At 53.0% G+C, this 11,837-nt stretch overlaps 1 protein-coding gene across 1 annotated transcript; it reads left to right on the forward strand.

Moving 5' to 3' along the window:
* Positions 1–5,032: 5,032 nt before the first annotated feature.
* Jrk (Jrk helix-turn-helix protein) lies at positions 5,033–9,545 on the forward strand. The gene is made up of 2 exons (XM_041671725.1): positions 5,033–5,222; positions 6,647–9,545. The coding sequence occupies exon 2, from the start codon at positions 7,062–7,064 to the stop codon at positions 8,706–8,708; it is 1,647 nt and encodes a 548-aa protein (XP_041527659.1). The 5' UTR covers positions 5,033–5,222; positions 6,647–7,061; the 3' UTR covers positions 8,709–9,545.
* Positions 9,546–11,837: the final 2,292 nt, after the last annotated feature.

Genomic DNA, 11,837 nt, shown 5'->3' on the forward strand with positions numbered 1-11,837 from the left:
GATCCAGGGGTCCAGGTCCATTGCTTCCTACTGCTTTTGGCTTTGGGGTGATCCACAGTCTCTGTGCTTGTCTCGATCTGAGACTCACCTACATTCGCCATCCTCTGCCAGGCTGTCCTGGTAACCTTGCTGGGCACACTGCTGTTCTGGTCAGATGCCAGTGCGTAGAAATGCTACCCACCAAGGCCACCATTCATTTGCCCACGGCCAGGGACAGTGTCTCTGGTGTTCTCTTGCTCCTGCTGATAGATCTCCGACTACTCCTTCACCCTAAATTCTCCTTGAGAACAGCCTGGCATTTAAGGTGTTAAGTATTCCCCCTCTAGCCTCAAGGAACCACACCATGCCCCAGCAATGCCAGGACCAGGCAGCAACCACAGATTGGCCCATGGGCTCTACTTTCAACCCCAGGCCCTCTGTGATCTCCCCTGCCCGACTCTCTAGCACTCCTGGGCTGGCCTCTTTTCTCTAGAAACTCTCTCCTTTGGTACTAAAGAGCCCGTGTCTCAGAAAGAAGCAAGACCCTGCTCAAGGTCACACAGGGTGAGGGTACCCTCCCCCAGATGCTTTCCTGCTCTCTGCCTACCTAGAACTTCCTCTTGGAACATCCCCTCCTGCCACAGGCCTCCCCGTCCAGGGAGTGCTGTAAGTGCCCACAGCTTGTGTGTGTCCCTGTATGGCTGTCTCCCTGCTCCCACCCATCGGGATGGCTGCCCCTGGAGAGACCTTGCTTATCTGTCTTGGCACTGGAGGCACCGGCACCCAGCACCAACTGGAACAGTCATTCCCCAAATATTTACAGGTGTGTAAATGTTTGTCGATCATGCTTGATATAGCGTGAATACTCTAAAGGCAAGCCTCCTTGCCTGCATATCAATGCCTGGAGGCAGTACTGGTTGGCTAAGTCCAGGGGCACTGGACGGATATAGTGGACACAGGCCAAGATCTGCGCAACACCCAGAATCTTGCAGAACCACTGGGCCCCGAGTGGTGTCCAGAGAGGGAGCTCTGGTAAAGGGTAGCCTGGTGGTCTCACCTCATCTCCAACACTGACCAGTGTGACTATGATTTTCCTACAGCCCCACCTCTCACCACAGGCTTAACTCTGATTGCAGCCCAACACTGAACACTCATTATGGTGACCTTAGTCAAACAGGACAATATGGCCACACCCGGAGTCCTGGCTATATCCATATATGAGCCTGATCACGACCACACTCTGAGCTCTGTCCCTGACCCTGGTTACACCTGATCCTTGATACACACTGAGCCCTGATCCTGGTCACTCTTCCTAATCTTGGGCACAGTGAGCTCTGCTCCTGCTCACACCATGAACCTGATTCTGGTCGCAAGCTGATCCTTGACCCTACCCCACACACTGAGCCTGGATCCTGGTCACCCTGTGTGCCGTTACTCTAGCCACAGACTGAGTAGTTGACTCTACACATACACTGAGCCCTGACACTGCTCATACACTGAGCCTGATTATGGTTACATGAGGAAGCCTGATCTCAGTTACACAATTGTTTCTGAATTTAGCTACTGGTTAACCCCTGATCCTTGCCCTTCATGCTTAAAGCATGCCCTGAAGGCACCCTTGTAGCCTGAGGTAGGCATGGATTCTCTGGCGAAACACTTCCTGAAAAGACTTATCACAAAGGGCATACCCCCTCCGAGTCACTCCAGGAGTGAATGTGGTCTGGGTGTGACCTTGGTGTGACTCATCCTTAGCCAACTCCACTGCCCAAGTCTCTAGTTTTTCTTGTTCTCTTTCCCTCCTCTCCCCACCACAGCCCCCCATACTTCCTGGAGAGCCTGCCTGTTCACATAGCAAAGAAGCCTCTGTTCTTTGGGTGTAGATTCTCAAAGCTATGCCTTTCCATCATACCCCTGCCTCTTCTTAGGGAGCTATCCCAGGGTTTCCTGCTTGCACACAAATCACAGTTGGGTGGAATTGTAATCTAGCACATAGATAGCTTCTTAGTTAGCATGTGGAATGTAAAACCGTACCTGACTTCGGTTTATGTCACCACAGGCCTTTGGAAACAGCCCCTCAGGTCAAGAGTATGACATGGGCAGCCAGGCCTCCAGGAAGCTGCATGTCCTCTCCCACTAAGGTCATCATGTTGAATCCTGGAAGTCAACATCATTTCTTGCAAGCTCTGTGCCTGATATGTTGATGAGGTGGTATGGGAACTCATGCCATGTGAAAGAGTGTGGGTAGAGGTCAAATGTACAGGACTGTTTGTTGTGAGAGTGAGCACAGGTGCAAAAATGAATATCGGAGGTATTGTCCTAGAGTAATCCCCAAACAATGGGCTGGAGGCCTGAAACTCTGCAGGCCCTGATGCATCCTGAGACACGTCCTAGCTTTAATTTCCGTGGTCCCTGCTTACCCAGAGGTGATTTTTCCTCAGTACTATTCATGGCTCTGTCTGCAACGTCCCCCAAACAGGCTCCCAACTGTCACCAGTTAGCCTTCTGCTTTAAGTCTCTTAGAAATGTCCCCGTCTTTCCCCGTTTTTCTTCACATGCCCACTCCTCCTTGGAGACAAGTCAGTGAGACAGGGAGGACTGAGAAACCTTGTAAGGGGGAAGGGGAGGTTGGTGACTTCTCCACCTGAGTAACGGGCACCACTGCAGTCCAGGCCTCCTCCAGGCAAAGGCTTGCAGGAGGCGGGAACAGTCTTTCATGGATGATCAAGGGACTTGGGAGATGGCCAAGGTAAGCTAGACCATGATAAGCGATCTTCCAAGACTGACCCTTTCCAAGGCCATTTTGGATAAGTTGGGAGGGCAAGTCTGGCTGGTGAGGAGGCTGCTGTGGAACAGGTGTCATCTCAAGGGCTTAATTGTGTGGATTAGTGGGAAGGAGTAGAGGGGACATCTTAGTGCCATACCCAAGGGGATACCAGTCTTCTTCTCTTTCTGACCCCTTCCCCACCGGCGAGAGTGAACTCAGTCCTTGAGAGGGTCCTGGAGTCGTGTGCCAAGCCCCACTTCCACACCAAGCCCTACCACTAGAGAAGTGTGTGGTCTCGGGTCCACAAGGTGGCAGCAGAGAGCCAAATACAGGGACAGAGCCAGCCAATCCAGGGGAGTCTAGAAACACTGTCAGAAAAGCTTCTTAGGGCCCTGGGTTCCAGCCATACTGTATGCCCAGAATCTTCTGAGACTCAGTTTCCTCCTGTGTTCCACACACATTTAACTCTATCGTGCAATTCATGACCCAGAGTCATGTGCTGCAAGTCAGTGGCTGTTCCAAGCCAGGGTTTCAGGACTGCTCCCAGTGCAGGAGCAACAGATGACAGTGAGGGAAGGAGGCAGAACAACAGAACCAAGGAGGAGGTCATAGATGGCCAGGGCACAGACTAGAGGTCAGGCAGAGGGAGGGAGAGGGGAAATCCAAAGGATGGATTCTGGAGACAGGGCTAATCAAAACTGATCCCCTGAATGTGAGGGAGAGTTCAGAGTGACCCTTAGAGAATGGGAAAATGGAACTGCCAGGAAACACTGGGGGTTGGGGGGAGCAGAGAGACAAGCTATTCAGGAGGCTCCTGATCTCCACTTCAGAAGCACTGCATTCGAGGTACATGTGGACAGCCATGTCCAGGTGCTGGGCAAAAGGCAGAAGTCTGGACATCAGGGAAGAGATTCTGGAAGAAGACATGGATTTGGGAGCCGCCTATCCTTCCGTGGTATTAGAACTCTAACACTGGAGATCCCTAGAGGGTGTGAATCTGGAGAAAGCAAAGGATTCAACAAAAGACGGTGGGGAAAGGCAGGCAGAGGGTCCTGGGTACTCAGGCAAAGGTGTGAATCAAGGAGAAGCAAGTTTCCATAATCTGTCTTTCTACAGCACAAATACCCCAGTGTGGAGGCCTGAAATAACACAATTCCGTTTTCATATGCGTCTGCAGGTCAGGGTACTGAGATCAGGGTGCCACCAGAGTTGTATTCCAAGAGAGCATGTTTCCTGGCCTTTTGGAACTCCTGTAAGCCACTGGCATTCCTTTGTTGGTAACCTTCCTCCATCTTCAAAACCTAGGGCCCAGCCTCTGTTGCCACTCCACCGCCTGCATCGCAGGGTCTTCTCCCATTTGATTCTTTAGCAACAAACATTGTGCTTATACGAGGCTCACCAATCAGAACAAACTATCTGCTTCAACGACTCTTACTTAGTCACAACTGCTCAGTTGCGGGCATGTATGTTCACAGATTGGGGGGATTAGGTATTGGGCTCCTCATGGACCACCACAGAGCTTATCACAACACATTTCCAGTCTCCAAAGGTTCAGATATGATTCACATGCAAAATGGTTCATTTCATCTCAAGGTCTCCCAAAGCCTACACCATGTTTCAAATCTCCTCATCAAGATCATCTAAATTGGCACATTTTGAACTCTTGTTAAAAGGAATGGAAAGGAAAATGTGGTACATTTACACAATGGAGTACTACAAAGAAGAAAAAAATAACAACAGCTTGAATTTTGCAGGAATGGATGGGCTAGAAAACATTATTTTGAGTGAGGTAACCCAGACACAGAAAAACAATTATCACATGTACTCACTCATAGGTGGTTTTTAAACATAAAGCAAATAAGGCCAGCCTACAAACCACAATCCCAGAGAATTTAGACAACAATACGGTCACTAAGAGAGACTTACATAGATGTAATCTACATGGGAAGTAGAAAGTGGAAAAAGATAAGATCTTCTGAGCAAATTGGGAGCATGGGGACCTGGGGGAGGATTGAAGGGGGGAGGGGAGGGAAGAGGCAGGGAGGGGAGCAGAGAAAAATGTAGAGCTCAATAAATATCAATAAAAATGCATTTAAAAAACAACAAAACAAAACAAAAAAGGAATGGAAAGGGGATACTGGCTACGGGAGGGCCTTGGGAACCTCCCATCACAAGGTGGCGCTGGACTTTGCCTCCAGTCTGTGCTCGCCCGGTCAGGGCTCCCAGGACCGGACGCTTCCGCTCCTCGTGAACGCGCCGCTCCCTCTGCCCTTCGTCGTTCTACGGGCGGGGGAGCTGCCGGGCCGGGGCTGCTCCCTTGCTCATCCTCGGTGTAGCGAGCTAAACACCACTGAGATAGAAGCCTCCCGGTGGTCTAGAGCGTCCCCGGAAGTGGCTCGGGGAAGGCCGCGAGGAGCGGACCAGTGGAGAGCTGCGTGGCCGGCATTTCCGGCCGGTAGTGGCGGTTCGGGGTCCGCAGGTGAGTGGGGCTGGGCCGGGTCTGTCGCCGCCACCACGAACTGACTGGAGGCCGGACCTACGCTCCCGCCCCGGAGCCGGACGCACGCCGTTGTTTCTCCGCCCGGAGGAGTCGCGCTCGGGACTGGCGGATCCCTTCTCAGGGGTCCTCCTCCGGGATCGGGTCCCCTCGGCTCCCAGGCGCTCCACCGGCACGCAGACCTGGCAAGCCGGTCATTCCTCCCCTCCTCTCTTGCCCATGTTTTGAGTTTTTCTCTCAGTGTCGTCCGGGCTGCAGCCCAATGTCAGGCTGTTTCTTAACACCGGTTATGATGCCTCACGACCGACTCGAAAATATTTGCCTCTCCTCTTAAGAGCTTACACTCCCGCCCCAAGAAAGTAATCCTTTAATCCTCTGTTCAAGTGGCCCTGTGTTGTCAGTGCTCCCTTTGAAGTTCCAAGGTTGGGAGCCTCCCGGATTTCTGCAGCCACGTTTCGGGAGTTCTAAGAGTAGTACAAGATTCAAATTTTCCCTCTGTCCCTCTTTTCCCTTCCTCCCTTCTAGAACTTACTGGGTAGGGTAGCCCAGCCTGGCCCTCTACTCACAGCAGTTCTGCCTCAGCCTCTCAAGTGCTCGAATGACAGGTTTGAACCACCACACTCAGCTTGGCAAAATTTCATTTCTGAAGTGGGTGGATTCAGCCACTTAACCACTCTGCACCAGTGCAGGGCAGGCACCATCAGGAGCTGAGGCTCCTCCTGAAAGGTTGTCTGCCCCTCAAGTTGCTGCCGAATTCCTCAGCTCCCTGGGTTTGTTACTGAATACCCACCCCCACCCCCAGAGTAGACTGTGGCCTTGATTTCCTTCTGTTCCACAGGGAGCTGCACACAGCAATTGTCATATGTGCCAGTGGTGTGTGCACCACCCTCACTATGACTAGAATGGGAGGCCCTCGGGGACCAGCACCAAGATCTGCAGACCAAGAGGCTGACTTGAGGGAGGAAACAGGGTTACACAGCTGGTTGGTGACAAGCCGACATTCCCGTGTGGTTTTTGGAACTCTTGCACATTTAAATAAATGTCTTGTGTCTCTTGCATTGTGGCCTTGGGTGCGCTTTTGTGTTGCTCATGGAAGTAACCCTGTAGCCTTCTGGTTCATCAAATGCTTGATTGGGAGGAGCCGCCCAGATAAGGTTGGGTGGGTGAGGGGGGTTCAAGGAGGCCGAAGCCATTAGGGATGCATTGTGACTCTTACCTTTTCTGGACATTTATGAAGGTTGCTGGTGCTGTTTGTTCTAAGATCTGCAAGGAAGGGCTAGTTAACAGACTGGACAGCAAACCCCACGCCGAATGGATGGCACTGATGTTCCAAGTGACACTTTCAAGTGACTAAACCCATCATGAGTGTTCTTGGTAACATTTTTTCTTTCTTCTCTGCTTTCCAGTTCCTGAAGTGTATGGTAAGACAACATTGTTAATCCTGGTGGGAAGTGTTCCCAGCTCAGAAACCTGGACACTTTGAAAGGGAAAAACTGCCACCTCTTGCCGTCTGTGTGAAGGCCCAAGGCTCCAGCCACGCCCAGCTGTCCAGGGTAACTCAACCCTGTCACCTCTCCTGAAGAGAACAGTAGCCTACTACAATACTAGAACGTGAGGCCTAAGTGTGCTGGAGCCTCACTAAAAGGAAACTGAGGCATGTCACTGCTGTAGGCAGCGAGCAAAGCCAAGAATGAACCTGGCTTGACCCTAGGATCAGTCTTGCGCAAAGGCAGACAAGAGGAAGAAGAGACTGTGGCCCAGGGGCCAGAGAGAAAAATAGGTAGGGAAGGACAGGCCCAGCCCAGCCTGGACTACCTCCTCATGGCCTCCAACCAGGCTGCAACCAAGGGCAAGGGGGAGAAGCGGAAGCGAGTGGTGCTGACCCTGAAGGAGAAGATTGACATCTGCACCCGGCTGGAGCGCGGTGAGAGCAGGAAGGCCCTGATGCAGGAGTATAACGTGGGCATGTCCACTCTGTATGACATCAAAGCCCACAAGGCCCAGCTACTCAGGTTCTTTGCCAGCTCGGACTCTCGCCAGGCGCTGGAGCAGCGGCGCACGCTGCACACCCCTAAGCTGGAGCACCTGGACCGAGTGCTTTACGAGTGGTTCCTGGTAAAGCGGGCTGAGGGCATCCCCGTGTCAGGCCCCATGCTCATCGAGAAAGCCAAGGACTTCTATAAGCAGATGCGGCTGACAGAGCCCTGTGTGTTCTCCGGAGGGTGGCTTTGGCGCTTCAAGGCCAGGCACGGCATTAAAAAGTTAGATGCCTCTAGTGAGAAGCAGGTGGCCGACCACCAAGCTGCTGAGCAGTTCTGTGGCTTTTTCAGGAGCCTCGCAGCTGAGCACGGGCTGTCCCCTGAACAGGTGTACAGTGCTGATGAAACCGGTCTTGTCTGGCGGTGCTTGCCAAATTCCACCCCGGACGATGGTACTGTGCCCCGCTTCAAACAGGGCAAGGACAGACTGACTGTCTTAATGTGTGCCAATGCCACAGGCTCCCACAGAATCAAGCCCTTGGCCATTGGGAAGGGTGGTGGCCCCAGAGCCTTTAGAGGCATCCAGCACCTGCCTATTGCTTACAAGGCCCAGGGTAATGCCTGGGTAGACAAGGAGATTTTCTCAGACTGGTTCCATCATATTTTTGTCCCCTCAGTGAGAGAGCACTTCAGAACCATAGGCTTGCCTGAAGACAGCAAGGCAATTCTCTTGCTGGATCATTCACGGGCCCGCCCACAGGAGTCCGAGCTCGTGTCGGAGAATGTCTTCACTATCTTCCTGCCTGCCAGTGTGACCTCCTTACTGCAGCCCACAGAGCAGGGCATTCGCCGAGCCTTCATGAGGCTCTTTATTAACCCTCCTGTGGCCTTACAGGGCTTCCCCACCTGTCACAGCATGAACGATGCCATAGTCAATGTGGCCTGTGCCTGGAATGCTGTGCCTAGCCAGGTCTTCCGGCGGGCCTGGAGGAAGCTGTGGCCCACGGTCACGTTCACTGACGGTTCCTCCTCTGAGGAGGACGCCGAGTGCTGCAGCATCAAGCCTCACAATAAGGCGTTCGCACACATCCTTGAGCTCGTCAAAGATGGGCCCTCCTGTTCTGGTCCCAGGCTTCAGAACAGCAGGGCTGAAGAGCAGGGGGTGGTGGGGAGGGACATGGGTGAGGCCCCGTCCCAGGCCACTGGGCAGGCAGAGAAGGACACTGTTGAGGAGGCAGCCTGGGAGCAGGCAGCCACCTCATTCGAGGCACTTGTGCGCTTTGCAGAGCAGCAGCCGTGTTTCACCGTGCAGGAGCTGGGGCAGCTGCAGGCACTGCACACTGTGTTCAGGAGACAACAGCAGCTGAGGCAGCCGCGTGTGGCACTCAGGGCCGTGATCAAGCTTGAGGCCCTTCAGGAGCACCCTGGTGTGTGTGTGGCCACAGCCCACTCTTCCTTGCCCTGCTCATCCACGGCAGGTGACAACTGAAGAACCTTGGCTGCCCCTGCTGGCCCCCAGCAGCTCCGCTCTGTAACTCACAGCCTGCTAGTCAGAGAGCATACTCAGCCGAGAGCATGGCTCCTTGTTTACATAGAGGGTTCCGTATGTTCTGGCTAGTGGTTTTAATGTAGCTCTTAACACCACAGATGGGTGTCATTTGAATGGCAGGAGTCATGTGCCCTCTCCCTCGGCACTTGGGAGCCTCTAGCTGCAGCTGGGTCCAACAGGCCAGATCTGCCTCTATTGGAAGACTGAGCCACGTTTATCAGGTTGAAGTGCCTTGAGGGGTGTCCCTCCAGCCCTCAGGAGGCTCACTTGAGGTCCAACTGGTGGACCCCAAGCCCAGTCCTGAGGGCACTGGCTCAGCTCCTAACCTCAGTGCTCACGTTCCCCACTAGTAGCATCGGCACCATGCCACCCTCTTAGTCTGAACCCACCTCAGCCATGGACGGACAAACTCTGTCCCTGTCAGCAGCAGGCCTTTCTCTAGGGCCAGGTTCCATGGAGACACTGCATACTAGTTTTAGCATCGCTCAGAGGCCAACGTATGTCCAGAAGTTCATGCTCCCCCAAACTTGGAAGTAACAGCCTTTATGTGAACAGCTTGCATGAAGTCACAGAGCAGCACTCATCAAGAGACCTTTGAGGAACCTATGAGAGCCAGGGGCTTGGGGAACGTTGGTTTGTGTTTCTGTGTCTGTTCAAACACTGAGGATGACTGTTGCAGACAGCTCTAGCTGTGGCTGAATGTCTTCTTTACCTGCATGTGTGAACATTATAACCATGTTTTTAGAAGTCTGTTGTGATTCTTCGGTCCCTGTTGACAGGGACCACTGCTCTGTCACACCACTTTTTCTGTGTGTCTGGGTGACATCTGTGCCCATCGCTCTGTAATTTCTGTTGTGTTACTGTTGCAGCTGCTAGAGCCGCTGCAGGTCAGGTGATGGATGTGGAGGGGAAAGTCCCACCCTGGGTGGATGGGGCGGGGCTGGGCGAACTCCTGGGACCCTGAGGTTTGTGCCCATCAGACCACATTCCAGGACCAGTGCTGGCCGACCTTGAGGACCTGCTACTGGGCCTGCCACCTACTAGATTTGTGATACCTGTTCCCAGGGCACCTTCCAGAACAACTAAGGTGGGCAAGCCCCTTTGTCTCAGAGAACCAAGATGAAGGCCAAGTGTTCTGCCTTTCTCTTCTACAACCTCAAGCTTTCTTGAGGCTTGTGCTAGAGGTGTCTAGGTGCAGACTTGGGAAGGGGTGTCAGTATCCTGAGAGCATGCATTTCTGTATACTCTGAGTATGCCTAAGGCACTTCCCCTTGGGGCTAGCCTCTTAGAAGCCCAAGCAGTTCAGTATGTTAACCTCAGAACCTTTTCCCCCAAGCACTCTGAGATGGTAGACCCATTGTGCCAGATGTAAAGGTAGACCTGGCAAGACCTCATTCCCTTTCCCTTTGCCCACTTTCCACTGAGGCCCTCAGAAAGCCCTGAGCTCTGGTCCCCTGTATACTGTCTACTTCCCCCTATGCCTCTCAGATACCCAAGCTGGCTTAGAGCTGGCAGCCCTGCTTGTCTCCTGTGAGCTGGCTCTTTCCTGCTTCCTAGCAGAAGCCAGATGTTCCATTGATGGACAGATCTTGGGCACTGCAGTGTCCCAGTTCCTTGACTGCTCCTTTCCCACCAGCAGAGGCTCTCCTCCCTCCACATCACCTCTCGGAGGTTAGTGTCAGCTCTGGCCCTGTGCTTCCAGGGGACTGGAATGATGGTAAACCTTGTGTTCTTAGCAGGATCAGAGTAGGACTGCCCCTTTATTTCCTCTAGATAGGCACAAGGAGTTGATGCTCATAGTGCTTCCTTGCCCAACAAGAGGCAGATGTTATTGAGTGTGCAGTTTCTTCAAGGGGATGGGTACCCTGAGCCCTACCTGGCCCTTTGCAGGTGTCCAGGGAAGAACGTTCTGTAGCATCTGATTGGAGCACGTTGTCCCTGAGCCCATATAATTACTACAGCCCCACCCCCCCCGCATCAGTACCTGCTCCTCGGTGGAGGAGCAGAAGCATCCTCTCAGCCAGCCCTGCATGTTGTCTCCACAGAAGTGCATCCACAGCAAGACGGAAGTCATAGCCTTTGTCCTGTGGGTGGAGGACAATGGGTGGGCAAGTTGGTGGGTTAACTGGGTGAGTGGGTAGAAGAGGAAGAGACTGCCCTGCCCAGTTACCTAGGTGGAAGCCAGAGTTTATTGGGAAGCTGCTCAGGCCCTTCATGACCAGCTGCACTGGACCTAAGTACTGCGTGATCTCAGAAAGAAGCTGGGTGAGGTCTAGGAGAGGATCCTGCATGGGGCTGTGGTAACTGCTGTCACCTCCTTTGTTAAGGTTGGATCTGAGGTTAGCCGGAAGAGGACCCTGAGGGAGGGTCCAAATCTAAGGGAGTTGGAGCTGGGATCAGCCTCTTGTGAGCCTGACCTTCAGCGAGAGGACCTCTGAACTTAGTGAGGCAGTAGCTGCAATGTGTGGGGAGAGAGTGGGGTTGGGGCTGTGGAGGGGACTGCCCTTGTACTGGCTCCAGCTCCTTTACATGGCGGCCCTTTGCCTGCCTGTCCCTGCCTGCCACCAGCCCCACCACCAGAGTACTCCTTGTATTCCCAGCGAGTGTCATGGCATCCTTGATCATGGGACAACAGGTTTTTTTTTTAATTTATTATGTATACAATATTCTGTCTGTATGCCTGAAGGCCAGAAGAGGGTGCCAGACCTCTTTACAGATGGTTGTGAGCCACCATGTGGTTGCTGGGAATTGAACTCAGGACCTTTGGAAGAGCAGGCAATGCTCTTAACCACTGAGCCATCTCTCCAGCCCGGACAACAGGTTTTTAAGTAGGGAGTCCAGAGATTCCTGTGAAGTGACAAGATCAGCTGCAGCCTGACTGAATTTAAGGAATTATTTTAGGATTGTTTTGTTTGTGGTTCCAAAGATGCAACCCTCAGCTCTACTCCCCCTGTGTTTAATAGCAGAGAGGCTTAAGCTTGGGGGAGGGAGATAAGCCAGGGTGCAATGCCCTTTAGGGGGAGCATCTTGGGCTGGAAAGCTATGGGGGCTCTTGTATGATGGGGAGGC

This window comes from Microtus oregoni, unplaced genomic scaffold, assembly GCF_018167655.1.
Source record: "Microtus oregoni isolate MIOR12 unplaced genomic scaffold, Mior012 000022F_ref0000154, whole genome shotgun sequence".
NCBI classification, from domain to species: domain Eukaryota; kingdom Metazoa; phylum Chordata; class Mammalia; order Rodentia; family Cricetidae; genus Microtus; species Microtus oregoni.